Source organism: Quercus robur, chromosome 5, assembly GCF_932294415.1.
Source record: "Quercus robur chromosome 5, dhQueRobu3.1, whole genome shotgun sequence".
Taxonomy (NCBI): Eukaryota; Viridiplantae; Streptophyta; class Magnoliopsida; order Fagales; family Fagaceae; genus Quercus; species Quercus robur.
The window spans coordinates 6,402,368-6,417,966 of NC_065538.1; the positions used below are offsets into that span (position 1 = coordinate 6,402,368).

Here is a 15,599-nt window from a genome sequence, read left to right on the forward strand (position 1 = left end):
CAAACTTCCATCTGTTAGAAGCCAACAAGGGAGCACAAAGTTGAAGACATTGTTGCCATTGTAAAAGAAGTGAGGATCTTGCAAATCATGAACCACTTCCAGTGTTTTTCTCCACAAGTTGCACAATACCACCTCAAAATGAATCATCAAATACATGATATCCCGGTCATTTGGATGATAGGCTAGGACTACCACAGTAGGATATTTCTTGATAACATATTTTGTGAGCCAAGGGGACTATTCCAAAACCATTTGATTAACATACAGATGGTGCTCTAAGCATCATTTGCCTCCTTCCTTTCCTTTATCTTTATCACAACCCTTTAACTCCCAAACACGTAAAACAGGATCAGAGAAGTAGTTGTAAGGGAAGCCTAAAATTTGGGATATCCTTAAGGCCTCGTGACATACTCCAAGGCGCCCAATTCCGTTGGAAGGGTCCAATTCTAGGGGCTTCTGAAAGAATTGGCAGCATCCACTGTTGTAAGGATCGAACCCAACACGGAAGCCATTCCTACTCCACCAAAAAGCAAGCCGTTATAAGGAATAGCGGGGAAGGCAATTTGACCCAATTTAAATCCTTGAGGGGCCGAGCACAACACCACAAACTCACTCCATTTACTTGTGTTGGATGAGAATATGTATACCTTGAATTTCGTTGACACGCCCTCAAATTTAGGAATGAGCATTACTCTAAAACTAAGCTGCTGGTGCTGTTGATGATGATGATGATGAAGAATGTCACAGTTACTTATGAACCCAATCCGAGGCCTTACTGATGTGGTGTATTGATCTGGAAGTGGAGGAAGGGTAGTCTATTGCCTAGTAATTGGATTAATGACATAATAAATGTGAGTATTATCACTAACAACTGCAGAGCATAAGAACAAGTCATGACACAAAGCTTGAATGTTGACCTCACTGTGGTGTTGTTGAAACATTGGTGGAATGTAAGGCACAGATTTAAAATAAGGTTCCTCCTCTAATGGCAAAAGGAGATGTCTATTCTTTGTCCGTCGATTATTGTACTGGAGTAGTAAGGTAAAGGGCCAATGATGATGATGATGATCCACTATTGGCCTATTGTTAACAAAGCATCGAGTGAAAAAAGGATCAATGATAACAGAGCACCATTCCTTTGACACAGACTTGCATTGCGTCGCGAATTTCAGATCCAACCGATGTAATATTTATAACATTAGATCTATTAGGAGATCATCAATGGTCGTGGCCATGGCCGTCCTTATCCTCTTTCGCTTGTGGATTGTTTTGACATTCGAATTCTCATCATCAAGGGTGTATGAGATTACATTACTCCTTCTTCTTCTTCTCCTATGTTGTTTTTTTACTTTTCTTATCTCCATTGTTAGATCGGAGGATTTCTCTTTCATTCTAAAGATTACAATTTTTTTTATAAAGATTGTTATCCTCATATGTATATATAGGCATATAGCCAAAGCCACCGATTATTACCAAAAAAATATATATATATTAAAAATCAACACCTCTGACATATAGTAGGTTTGTCCCATTCCCACTCGGTTTTGGATTTTGAATCTGGAAAGCCTTTTCGGGAACTCGCAAAGTTGAACAGTAATTTCTTGGGCCTAAAATCCATATGGAAAGTTTCATAAATTTCATTGGTCACTCAATTGATGGGCCTTGGATATAATTTAAAAGCTTTTTATAAAATATATATATGCACATATATACACTTCAACCCTTTTTTCAATAATAATAAATCACACATATCGCCCAAAAAGTGAGCAGATAATTTCAAAAGTGGAAGCAAGAAGAGGACAGAGAATGAGTGCCAATTTTCTCTCTAGAGAGGAAGAATCTGAACTAGCCCATAGTAACAAAAAAGTAAAGGATGTCCACCACGCCAACTTCGACAGCCACATGACTGACGGCCACGCTCCCTTCTGGCCTAAGCAAAGTGCTGGAAGACATCTTTTATCCTTCGGGGATAAACTGGTTGGAGAAATACCTAGTACATACTCCCAGACGTTTAACTTCACTAAGCATATGGATGATGATGAGGACTCAGACTCTGAAACTTTTGGGCTTAGAGAGGCTTATTGTTGTAAAGTTCTCTAAAGAACAAAAGTGTCGATTCAGATCCCTATGGAACAAAGCTCTCATTGTCAAAGTGTATGGAAGATTAGTTGGCTTCTCGTTTCTCCATGCTAGACTTTTTTCCCTGTGGAAACCAATTGGCAAGATTAACTGTGTGGATTTGGGTGAGGAATTCTTTCTTGTTTGTTTCTCAGTGAAGGAGGATTGTGAGGCTGTGCTTAGGAATGGACCATGGTTTATTGGAGAAAACTTCTTGTCCATTAGACCATGGGAACCAAACTTCCATCCATCAGAAGCCAACATCTCCTTAGTTGCGGTGTGGGTGAGGCTAAATGAACTTCCTATCGAGTATTATGATGTTAAGGCCTTGCAGATCATTAGGAATGTGATTGGCAGAGTACTAAGGATTGATACTCATACAGAAAATGAATCTTGGGGAAGATTTACATGCCTTTGTATTCAGATTGACATCGAGAAACCTCTAGTCATGGCGGTTCTTATTGGCAGAAAAGAACAACCTGTTACAAAGAAAGGAATCCAGAAGCTTTGCTTTTCATGTGGAAGGATTGGTCACTGGTGAGAGAGCTACCCATACGCCATCCGAAAAGATCAGCCGCCGCGAAGAGAGGCAGATGCGAAACACCTTGAGTTGGAAGACCGAGTAGGCAATATGCATGTTGTTGACAGCTCATGTACCATTTCGGGTATGTCCAAAGAGTTAGGTACCAGTCTGGGTACATCCAAGGAGGCAAATTTGTATGGTCCTTGGATAGTGGTGGCACAGAAATGTAGTGGGAATAAAGCGACAAAAAAAGATGGTCCCAACGATTAGAGAATGATTAAAAATATGTGCTCACCAAAAGCTAGGGCCAATGATAGCCTTAAACGGGAGGGGAAGAAAAAGGTCTCGATTGACCACATTCAAGATGGGGCCTGTTAACGTGTATTAGGGTATGTGGGCTTTAGGCCCACCTTGTTTACTTGTATAGCACACTTACTTGTACTACACATTCTGCCTCCTATATAAAGACACTTATGTATATTCTATTATTTGAGAAATACAATATAATCATTCAGTATTTTTAACATGGTATTAGAGCTTGATGAAATCTTGAGATTTGATAAGGTTAAGAAGATCCCTTGAATGAAGTTTGGCTCTGTGACGGTAGTTTAAGGAAAACAATGGTCTTGCAGTGTTGATGTGACTTCTAACGGTGGCTTGACTATACCAAAGAGTTTTGACGGCAGCAGTAGGAAGCCAAAGAAGATGAACGCAGTGAAAAAACACCAAGGAAGACAAAGATTGCTCTTAAATATATCGTAAGGACAGAAAACCATGGCCGCATGAGCGCTACAAAGTTCGTCTTGTTGCAAAAGGTTTTACACAAGAGTATAGGATTGATTATGAAGAGACCTTTACTCCGGTTGCTCATATCTCATCTATTCGAGCTCTCTTAGCTATTGCTGCTGCCAGAAAATGGGACCTTTTTTCAGATGGATGTCAAAAATGCATTCCTTAATGGGGATTTAAGTGAAGAAGTTTATATGCAACCTCCTCCTGGTCTTTCTGTTGAATCAAATAAGGTTTGTTACCTTCGGCGTGCTCTTTATGGCCTTAAACAAGCTCTACGAGCTTGGTTTACCAAATTCAGCTCTACCATCTCTCGCTTAGGTTACATGGCCAGTCATTATGATTCTGCCTTATTTCTTCGTCGCATTGACAAAGACACTATTTTACTTCTCCTGTATGTGGATGATATGATCATAACTGGTGATGACCTCAGTGGCATTCAAGAACTTAAGGATTTTCTCAGTTAGCAGTTTGAGATGAAAGATCTTGGACATATCAGGTACTTCTTGGGTCTTGAAATCACTCATTCTATAGATGGACTTTATATTACTCAAGCCAAGTATGCCTCTGAACTCTTGTCTCGAGCTGGACTCACTGATAGCAAGACTGTTGACACTCCAGTTGAGCTTAATGTGCATCTGACTCCGTCAGGGGGGAAACTGTTGTCTAATCCCTCTCTTTACAGACGCTTGGTTGGCAGCCTAGTTTATCTCACTGTCACTCGTCCAGACATTTCCTATGCTGTTCACCAGGTGCGTCAGTATCTGTTTGCTCCACGATCGACTCACTATGCTGCTGTTCTGCGCATTCTTCGATACCTAAATGGCATTCTCTTCCATGGTCTTTTCTACTCTGCTCAGTCTCCTCTTGTTCTCTGTGCATTTTCTAATGCTGATTGGGCAGGAGATCCCACTGATCGCAGTTCTACCACTGGTTATTGCTTTCTTCTTGGTTCTTCTCTGATTTCTTGGCGAAACAAGAAACAAACTCATGTGGCCCGCTCCAGTACTGGAGCAAAATATCGTGCCCTTGCTGATGCCACATCTGAGCTCCTTTGGCTACGGTGGCTTCTCAAAGACTTAGGTGTATCCACATCCTCTGCTACTCCTCTTTATTGTGACAACCAGAGTGCCACTCATATTGCTCACAATGATGTCTTCCATGAACAGACTAAATACATCGAGATCAATTGTCATTTTATCCGTTATCATCTTGTCCATGGTGCTCTCCAACTGATCTCAGTTTCTTCTAAAGATCAACTTGCAGATATCTTCACCAAGTCACATCCTAAGAGACGTCTTCACACTTTGGTTGACAACCTCAAGTTAGTCTCACATCCACCTTGAGTTTGAGGGGGGCTGTTAACGTGTATTAGGATATGTGGGCTTTAGGCCCACCTTATTTACTTGTATAGTACACTTACTTGTACTGCACACTCTACCTTCTATATAAATGCACTTATGTATATTCTATTATTTGAAAAATACAATATAATCATTTAGTATTTCTAACCGGACCCAAATTTCAAATGAGGTGCAATCCATCTCAATAAGGAGTGAAAGACTACACGTTTGGGCCAGAGCTCAAATGAGACTCATGTTGGGCCTGGAAGCCCAGGACCAAGCTTTAGTCCTTCAGTAAAGGGCAAAAAAGGAATTGCGGGGGGTGGGGTACCACTAATCTTGGCTGAAGATGTGGCTATTAACCGATCTCTGAATGGGCGGTCCTTCCCTGAGATGCCATCATCATTCCTAAATAACCGAGGGTTTAATCCCAACCCAGTCTTCAATCTCAATCCCCCAGCGATCCAAGCACCATTTACCTCCTTCTCCTCCTTTATCTTTATCAAAGTCCTTGAACTCCCAAACAGGATCAGAGAAGTAGTTGTAAGAGAAGCCTGAAATTTGGGATATCCTCAAGGCACCGTGACATACTCCAAGGCCATGAAAACCAATAAAAGCCCGAGTTGTGTAAAAATACTCTTTTTCTAATATTTTTCATTCCCGCCAAATAACCCCTAGCTCTATCAGAAACAGTGAGCCTCTTTGGGTTTGAACTTTGAAGAACTCTCCAATGGCGTCCTCTCAGAAATTGATAGAGTACGAGCGGAAGCGCCTTGACAACATTCGCCGCAACGACGAAATGATGGCCGCCCTTAAAGTCCACTCCAAAGCTACTGAGCTCTCCACCGCCTCTTCAAAGCGCCAAAGGTCTTTCTCTCTCTCTCTCTCTCTCTCTCTCTCTCTCTAAATTTCACCTTCCATGGAAAACCAAAATCCATCATTGTTTTCACTTAAAATACAAAACCCATTTCTTATTTTTTATTTGTCTTTGTAATAATTCATCCAAAAATACCAAAACCCATCATTGTTTTGGCTTAATTTACAAAACCCATTTCTCATTTTTGTTTGTCTTTGTAACAATTCATCCAAAAAAACCAAAACCCATCATTGTTTTCACTTAATTTACAAAACCCATTTCTCAATTTTGTTTGTTTTTCTTGTGGCAAAGTTGGAACCAAATAGTACAAAGTGAGGCCAGAGAAGAAGAAACCCATAACTCAAACCCCAATCGAAACCCGAAGGTCTTTACGCGCTCAGGGAATGCCTTCAGATGACACTGTCAAAGCAATTTCCCAATCCAATTCCAACACTTCGCCAATGCTTGATTTGGGGCCTCTTTCTAGGAGAGATGCTTATCGAGGAATCGCCTCTGATAAACTACTAATGGAAAGAATTCGCGGTTTTTTGAAGAAACCCCATGAGGAGTTTGGGTTTAATGGTGGGGATTCGATAAAGGGTGTGTGTGAAAGTGGGACTGGGAGTAGTTTGGAATTGAATTCTTTGAGTCTGAATCCGGAGAGTGTTGCAAGAGTTGTGCTGGAGAATATTGTGGTTGGGAACAATTTTGGGAATGTTGGCTTTTGGGATGTTGATTCTAGTATAGATGATGAAGAAGAAGACGATGGGCTTCATCTGTATGACCCACATCACGGTGTCATTTCCGGAATTTCAATTCATCAACATTCCTTTTCAAAGGTTATAATTTGGTTTCAAAGATTGCTTTTATACTACTTAAATGTTTGCTATTGTTTATCATGTCAATTAGCTGTAAAAATTATGAACCACGTGCATTTGTTTGTGTTTGGACCTTAAATGTGTTTTACTTATGAAGTCACTAAGATACACCCAAGATGTAGGTTGAGATAGATGCTTAGTTTTTTACAAGTAAAATAAGAATTTCTGTTACGGAATTTGGAAATGGAAAGGACTCTACTGATTCGTTTACTTATGCATTACTATGGTTAGAAGTGAATTGGTGCGTACCAGAACCATTTCTTTATCAGATATGTCAACGATTAGGTATAGATTAATCATTAGGTAATAATGCTGATCCTTTTAATGTGAACTTTAAATTTTTGTTGAAGTTGTTGCTTGAACTTGCACTGTATATTTTTTTTTGTCATAGACTAATGCACATTGATTTGATCTGTAGACTAATGTTAGAATGAACATCAGTTAGATAAGTTAATGACCAACATTTGTTGAAGCTGATATATGCTTCCCTCAACCACCCTCCTGAAATTGTTATGAATCAGCATTTCATTGTTTTTTTTCCTTTATTGAATATGGGTAACATTTCAGTTAATGAGGTTGTACATGTCTAGGATACCTTGGTTCCATTGAATTGGAATAAAAGAATGCACATGACTTTGCTTGGTCTGTATGACTCTATCTTCATGTTGAGTTGTCTGCTTTGGGCAGGACAATATAATTGCTTGGTCTGGCTCTTGTAAAATGTCATTTGACTCTAGCTGTGTCTTCCTGGTTACATGCTCTTACACCCTAGAAATATTTGAAACATGTTGAGTTTCATATATTCATATGATGACAGCTGATTCAGAATTGTTGAATTTTGAATCCTTGATTCTGTTTTGATTGCAAATGAATACTTGGATAGTAGGCTTCAAGAAAAAGTTCTTGGGGAACTTTGTAAAATTGACTTAGGAAAAGCGTGGGATCATGTGAATTGGTATTTTCTTCTTATATAGCGGAGATGTGGGTTTGGGGAACAGTGGTTGAAGTGTATGTCTTCCTGCATTTCTTCTGTTCGGTTTTTGGTGGTTGTGAATGGAACTTTGAGTGGCTTTTTTGCAAGCACTAGGGGTTTCCAGCAAGGGGATCCGCTATCTCCACTTCTTTTTGTTTTTGTAGTGGAAGCACTGAGTAGAATGCTCTCCAGGTCAGAGGAAGGTGGCCATTTATTCGGGTTCTCAGTTAAGCGAACATTGATACGATGATGATTTCTCATTAACTATTCATAGATGTTACACTCATTATGTGTGATGCACCAGTTCTAAAGAGTTATCTTTTTTGTACCCTTTTGCTTTTCGGAAAGAGTCTCTGGGTTGAAAATAAATTTGGGCAAATCCTAATGGTCTCAATGGGAAAGATAGAGGATGTGGGTGCTCTAGCTGATATTATTGGTTGTAAAGTTTTGAACCTACCTTTGAAACATTTGGGCTTCTATTTAGGAGCTCATTTTAAAGTGTTAGCTATTTGGCACATATTCTTGAATGTATGGAGAAGCAATTGGTAGGGTGGAAGAGGATTTATCTTTCGAAAGGGGGAGGGCTTTATTTTTAAAGTACGCTTTCCAATCCCCTAAATATTTTATGTGCTAGTTCCCTTGATGGCTAGTGTGGCATATCATTTGGAGAAATTCAGAGGGATTTCCTATGGGATGTGTGGTGGATGAATTTAAATTTCATCTTGTTAATTGGGATTCATGTGTTATCTCCTTTAAGAGGGAGGAGTGGGGATTAGTCGTGATGATCTTCAACCAAGCCTTGTTAGGGAAATGGCTATGGAATTTCGGAGTGGAGACAAATCTTTTTTTGGTGGGCAATTGCTACCTGTATGGGCTCTCACATGGGGTGGCTACTGCACAGCTTTTGTGAGAGGGACCTATGGAGTGAGTCTTTGGAAGTATATAAGCAAGGGATGAGAATGTTTTCTAAATATGTGAAATATGAGGTAGGCACAGGGGTTAGAGTTAAGTTTTGGCACGATCATTGGTGTGGAGCTGAACCTTTCAGGGATCAGTATTTTGAATCATTTCAAATTGATAGAGATAAAGCAGCCACGATGGCTAATTATTTAATTGTCTGATGGTTTTAGTCATTGGCATCCATCTTTTACTCGAGCAGCACATGATTGGGAATTGGAATCTATGGATTCCCTTTTGGATGATTTGTACTTTGGATCTATTGGCATTAGGAGGATAGGATGATTTGGAGTTTTTTTTTTTTTTTTTTTTTTTGATAATATGATAGTTACAATGAGGGAGGGGGGATTTGAACCCTAAAAGTTTCCGTTAGAAAGACCAGGAGGTATCAATTGAGCTACAAGGCTCTTGGCAGGATGATTTGGATTTTGTCTAAGGTTAGGGGCTTCAAAGTTAGCATTTATTATAGTGTCTTGCGAACAGGTGGGGATTTTTCCTTCCCCTGGTGAGCTGTTTGGAGAGCTAAATCTCCACCTTGGGTTTCTTTCTTTATGTAGGGTAGCTAGAGAATTATGGGGCTTTCATGTGGGCTGGGTGTGAATTGGGTGATGCCTAGAAGGATTTTGGATTTGTTGCTATGTTGGCTGGTCTTTCTGCTAAAAAGAGCAGGTTGTCTATTTGGAATGCAATTCCATCTTGCTTGATGTGGCTTATTTGGAGAGAGGAATTCTCACATTTTTGAAGACAGATTTTTCGGTTTCCTAGCTCAAATAGCAATTAGTGAGCAACCTGTTCATCTAGAACCCGGGCTTCTTCTCCTTCAAAGGATTGTGGTTCTGATTTGGTGTCCTTCTTAGATATCATGTGTCTCTGCTGATATGTCCCCCCCCCCCCCCCTCTCTTTTTCTGTTCAATGAAAACTTTACTTATTGATCAAAAAAAGAAATTCATAATTGTGGATTTAAGTGCAGATCTTTACTAGTTGTTATTTGGGATTTATCCGATTGATGGATGCTGAGAAGGAGGTTTTTGATTTGGCGCATTCAAGTGATGATTCTATATATTCTGCTTCTCAACGATCAGATGATGTCAAGTGCTTATATTTTAGTGAGGGTCATGGAGGTTTGAATATCTGGGATGAGAGGATTGGAAAATGCCCAACCCAATGGAATTTGCATGAACATAGGATTAACTCCATTGATTTTAACTCCGAAAACTATAAAATCATGGCTACTAGTTCCTCCGATGGAACTGCCTGCGTATGGGATTTGAGAAGTATTAATGTAGATCAACCCAAAACTCTGATGAAAGTAAGCCACAAAAGGGCCGTGCAGTCTGCTTACTTCTCACCCTCTGGAAGCTCCCACGCAACAACAAGGTATGTAGGGTTGTATTAAAACTTTGATTTTCAGATTGAATATCTTGCGACCGGTTAGAAGTATATGTGGTAGTTTGCTTGATACTATTTGAGTACACTTAAGATTATGTAATCTATTCTTGTTTATATGATTTTACAATTAGTTCAAAATTTGATGTATAAAGTTGACTCCTGTTTCTGGCTTCTAATCAACTTCCTGTTTTAGGCATACACACATTCAAATTCTTGTTTTTTAACACCCTAATTGCATATATAGGTTATATTAGTTATCTTGTTAAAAGCCAAAGTATGGTGTATAAGCAGGGCTGGTTTGGATAGAACTGTATATGATTTTAATTCTAGGAATTAATTTTCAATTGTCTTCATGTAGCATGGACAACACAGTTGGTATAGGGACTGGAGTAAATTTTGACCACACTTCAATGATTAAGCATGATAATCTGAGCGGCTTCAGGTACAAATTTTTGCAGATTATCAAATGCTGATGTATCTTTTATTGTTGAACTATCTGCTTGATGTTCTATGGCAAATATGACAATCATTCTCTATTAAGGTTTGTTTAGTTCCTTAATAACAACCTTTTGCTGGTTCTAAATTTTGCTTGACCACTTAATTATTGAAGAAACTGATGCCATGTTGTCATCAAAATAATGGTACTTAATTTTATTTCTAATGTTTTCCTTTAGAAATGGTTTCGATACCAAAGAACGGATTCTATTGAAGAACATGGACCTTGGATATTATTATTATTATTATTATAATCAGCAAACCTTATTAAGCTCAACAGTCTGTGCCCATAATAATAATAATCAGCAAACCTTATTAAGCTCAACAGTCTGTGCCCAAATTCTGCAAAAATCTAACTGAACCAGCTGCTAAGACTGCAACACAAGAACTCAAACAATAATCAGCAAACCTTATTAAGCTCAACAGTCAATAATAATAATAATAATAATAATCAGCAAACCTTATTAAGCTCAACAGTCTGTGCCTATAATAATAATAATCAGCAAACCTTATTAAGCTCAACAGTCTGTGCCCAAATTCTGCAAAAATCTAACTGAACCAGCTGCTAAGACTGCAACACAAGAACTCAAACAATAATCAGCAAACCTTATTAAGCTCAACAGTCTGTGCCCATAATAATAATAATTGGCAAACCTTATTAAGCTCAACAGTCTGTGCCCAAATTCTGCAAAAATCTAACTGAACCAGCTGCTAAGACTGCAACACAAGAACTCAAACAACAAACAAAACAATTTACCAAGTTCTAACCAGGAGCCCAGGCTCCTAAACATTAGTTCTTCTTTCCACCAGTTGACACTGAGCAAGAGATACCCCAGAGATTGCAGAGGATTCTGTTCTGCAAAGTATTTAAACCTCCTGCAGCAATCAACTCTAGATTTCACATCCCACTTGATTGCCTGAATTTTGCACTCAGACTTATGAGACAATTAAACTCTCTGTAATTTCTTTGCAGTCATATGTGATAAATTGCAGATGCCCATGCATCTTGCAAATCACAGATTTGAATTGAGACCCTTCCCCTTCAAAGCCTTGACACTCCATTATAGGATTTTAGACCAGCACTGCCTCCTTAATCTAATCCAATACAATATCTCAATCTGATGCCACTCTCATGGGACAACAGCACTTAAAATTCAAGTTCTCCCATCTTTTTCTATACCGTCTACAAAATACATGCAAGATGACACATTGATACCAACAATTCAAGTCTGGCATGGGTAGTCAATCTAATTATCGGCGACAACCAACAGGTGAATGCATGCCTTGGGGTAGTAGAAATATGCCTAACTATCCTCCACCAATCAACAACTGGCGGCCTTGATCTGATAGCTTCCCAGGTTTCTGCAAAATTGAACATACTGGAGTTTGCAACAATCCAGTCCATTCTATAGAATGCCTCTTCCAGGTTTACCTGATACACTTTAACTTGAATCAGCACCAATGGCCATTATAGATAACACTAGAATCTCTAGCATTAATGCCGCTCCCAGCATCACATACAATCCCTCCATCAGGGTCAGAGTTGTCCAGCCAAAGAGACATCAGGATGCCAAATTTTAATCAAGTTTGGTCGATTCATTCTCTTAAGCAGATTCTTGGATAGGAGGGATGATATCAACCATCTGAAAAAGATGGACTGTAGTCACACAACAACACCCCCCCCCCCCCCCCCCCTCTCTCTCTCTCCTTCTCCTCTTTTTCCTTCCCAACCACAATAAAAACCCACCCTTTAAAAGAACACATAAAAAGATAAAATGTGAATAGGATAAGTTGGACAGTACTGTGGTCTGATGTCATTATATAAATACAATATCTTGCAATCACGAAAATAAGATTGTCATTAAAACTTTTTTTTTTTTTTTTTTGGGAGCAGAGCAATATGGGATCGGGATGATTCACACATCTTCATTGGCAATATGAAAAGAGGAGTTGATGTTATCTCCCTAACTCTTGAAAAAACAATATTCACTCTACAAAGCCCACACATGTCAGCAGTTCCACGCAGGTTTGATGCACACCCTTCAACTGTTGGCATGCTTGCAGGAGCCACTTGTTTGGGCCAGGTTTATATGTGGACATTGGGCTAGCAACCTCAGTTTCTTTCTGTAAAACAGGACTGCTGTTGCATATTGATTTTTTTTTTGGAGTAGAATTGACAGAGTTTGTGCAGTTTGATGTCTTGCAAAATGACGAGAAACTGCTTTTGTTAGACAGAGTGACTAGAAATCCGGGTCCTTGATCAAATGGTTTTGTATAGATCATGCACACTTTCATTGTGGAATAAGAATGAGTAGTTTAGTACAAGAAGCAAAGGAAGTTGGAATCTCATGTAGTAGATCGGTATCCTTTTGACTAATATTTTGTTCCAATTACTGGCATTCTGAGTCTTGAATATTCTTCATTTTAATATCCTTTTGACTATCATTTTACTCACTTTATCATTTTTCTCTTGCAAACCATTTCATGAGTAATAAATGATTTGCATGTCTTTGTGCCTGGTTTGGGTGCTGTTATTAAAGCTGTTGCTCAGCTTTTTCCATCCATTTAGCCAAAATTGCCAATCTGAAACCTTGTCTCCATTGACCAACTAGTGTCACTCAAATAAGAGAACATTTGACAACCCAATTACTATAAAAATGAAGAAGAAAATAACATGGTTCAAATAAATTAATAACGTTTGTTTTATTTTTTGGGAACAAGAAAATCATCCCAGCCACTAGTACTGTCTTTAAAATCAGTCTACTTCCAATTCTCAGACTATTATTTCTTTACAACTTCTTGTTTTTGGTATACCAACTTGGCGTTGACTTTTTATCATAGTAATGACTCCATTTTTATGATTGACAAGTCTCCCTAAGTTCTTATCAATCTCAAATTTCATCTTCTTGGCACAACTACTCAAAAGATGTCAAGAGCTAATGGCAATGGCGCCCCTAACCAATATTCAGCACAAACTAGACGTATTCCCACACCAGGAAAGGCAACAGTGCTTGCATTGGGCAAGGCCTTCCTCAGGAATGCTTGGTGGAGGGCTACATTCGTGACACAAAATGTGTATTCTTTTCCATTAAGGAGAAATTGGAGCGCCTGTGTAAGCAAATATTAAATCTTCAATTTGTGCTTGGAACTTCTTGAGACCAAATTCAATTTCTTTGTTTTCTAAATTGTCCTGGTTTAGTTTTTGGTTATATATTTGGTACTCAACTTTTTGACTTTTGTTTCAAAATTTTCTTTACACACTCCAAAATATTTCACTTTTGTTTCTATATTCTCAAAATTATTTTAAAATGGTTTTTACCGTAACCCATGTTGTATCAAGTGTACAAAACTTCTACTTTTGCGAGATCTGGAAAAGGTTATGGTAAGTAGTTTTACCCCCAATTTATTAAAGAGATTGATTCTCAGACTCGAATTTGTAACTTGTTACTTTTGGTGGAAGACACTTGTCTCCCACTTTATTATCACTTATATGACAAAACGGAATATTTCATACCTCACTATAGGCTCTACATCATCAAAGTGACTTTTGATTTCATGAATTCTATTTGTAACATAAGACTTTTTCAACCATTGGATGACGGTTAGAGCATTTTTTTTGGGAACATCTCCAAGTATAAGGATGATCTTGAAACAAATATGAAAGGATCATGACCAAATATGCCATTTAACCTTATTTTTAACTACTTTACATAGAATTGACTAGAATTGAATGTTTTTAATGAACACAATTTCACTATTTTTTTTTTTGGGTCAATTCTCAGACTATGACTCCATTTTTCTTGTTTTAGTGTAACTTCAAAGAAGTGTGTGTCAAGCAAGAACCTAGGACTAGAGAAAGGTATATCAAAATGAAAGGTTTACTATTCCTTAGCTAGAGACACGTGGGCATGAAATAGGGACTGCACCTTGAAAAATATATTGGTCAGATCAACCTAATCCAATTACATGTGTTTTCTCAAATGATGGTTGCTTCAGTTCAGTTGATCTTCTAGCAATTGTGTGCATGTACAAGAGAAATAAAATGTTAAAAGTATATGTTCTTGCAAGATAAATATAATTGATATCACAGAAGTCATATAAAGTTATAAATATACCACATTTTTCGTTATTGTGCATTGATCTTTCCCAACCGTAACAAAGTTAGGGCAAAGCATCTCATAATACATATAATTATAGAATACTCTGATAGTACAATAATTGTTTATTCTATCTTCTCACATGATAGTAATATCACTAATTAAATTTATTGTGAGATTTACTATACATGTAAAAGGAGAGAATATCCATTTTTTGTACTATTGAGTATTCTATAATTTTCCCTTATATTACATATCCAAAGAGGCATAAAATAACAGTAAGCAAGTAAAGGGCCGATGATGATGATCCACTATTGCGAGCTATGCTTTGAATTTTTTTGGAAATTTGATTTATGCATGTATATATATATATATATAGACAATTTTAATATCTGACTCCAAAATATATACACTTAGCCCCCCCCCCCCCCCCCACCCCCCCCCCCCCCCCCCCCGCGGCGGCCCCTCTAAAATATTTACAAATTACCCCATGAAACAACAAAAAAAAAAAAAAAAATGATTGGCCTTCCTTTTTGCCCAATTGCCCCAAGAATAATAGAAAAACCTTTAGACAAAACCTTAAAACCAGAAAAACAAACCACAGTCCTCTCTCTACGATGTGTTGTGTGAGGAAGAGACTCTAGCTGCTCTGCCCTTCTTTTAAAAAAAAAAAATTTATGAAACCCAGTCTCCGTCTCCCAGCTCTTGCTTCTCTCTCTGCTTGTATATTGTGACAAAGTATAGAACTAGTAGTCACGTGGGTAGTAACTGATATTTATCAATATTCAAGTATAAAGGTGTGGCCTCTAGTATTTAGACCAAAAAAGAAAAGAAAAAGTTTTTAATAAAAACAAACGTGTGGCCATCGTGAGTGGACTAGAGTACTGGCTAGTGCTCTAAAGACAAATAAGAAAGAAAAAGAAATTGGTTGTTTGTTTGACTTTTGTGGTCTTAGGACAATAGAAAAGTTGTTTATTTAATGTTTTGTAATGAATTGTTAATATTAATATTGTTGTGACTTTATTATCAATAAATTATTAACATTAAATTTGTTATGTTCTGTGGGCATGTTTATTTGGGTTTTTGTTTGGGATTAATTTCGTGGGGAATGTTGTGGATTTGGGTGTCCCTAGCATTATTTAAAGAAAAGTTGTAAATAATTCATAAACTAATAATGATG

The 15,599-nt window shown here is 38.0% G+C and overlaps 2 protein-coding genes across 2 annotated transcripts; both read left to right on the top strand.

Moving 5' to 3' along the window:
- Positions 1-2,038: 2,038 nt before the first annotated feature.
- On the top strand, positions 2,039-2,659 carry LOC126727728 (uncharacterized). The gene has a single exon (XM_050433649.1). It carries the CDS (start codon positions 2,039-2,041, stop codon positions 2,657-2,659), a length of 621 nt encoding a protein of 206 aa, XP_050289606.1.
- Positions 2,660-5,145: 2,486 nt separating this feature from the next.
- LOC126724944 (uncharacterized) lies at positions 5,146-12,767 on the top strand. Its single transcript, XM_050429365.1, has 5 exons — positions 5,146-5,640; positions 5,942-6,468; positions 9,409-9,815; positions 10,186-10,269; positions 12,217-12,767. Exons 2-5 carry the CDS (start codon positions 6,034-6,036, stop codon positions 12,428-12,430), a joined length of 1,140 nt encoding a protein of 379 aa, XP_050285322.1. The 5' UTR covers positions 5,146-5,640; positions 5,942-6,033; the 3' UTR covers positions 12,431-12,767.
- The last annotated feature ends 2,832 nt before the right edge of the window (positions 12,768-15,599 follow it).

Excerpts from the sequence above, each read along its gene's own strand:
- LOC126724944 (XM_050429365.1), top strand. The coding sequence starts at position 6,034 with ATGCCTTCAGATGACACTGTCAAAGCAATTTCCCAATCCAATTCCAAC. Across the intron at positions 6,469-9,408 it reads ATCAACATTCCTTTTCAAAG|ATCTTTACTAGTTGTTATTT; the intron begins GTTATAATTTGG and ends ATTTAAGTGCAG. Across the intron at positions 9,816-10,185 it reads AGCTCCCACGCAACAACAAG|CATGGACAACACAGTTGGTA; the intron begins GTATGTAGGGTT and ends GTCTTCATGTAG.
- LOC126727728 (XM_050433649.1), top strand. The coding sequence starts at position 2,039 with ATGAGGACTCAGACTCTGAAACTTTTGGGCTTAGAGAGGCTTATTGTT.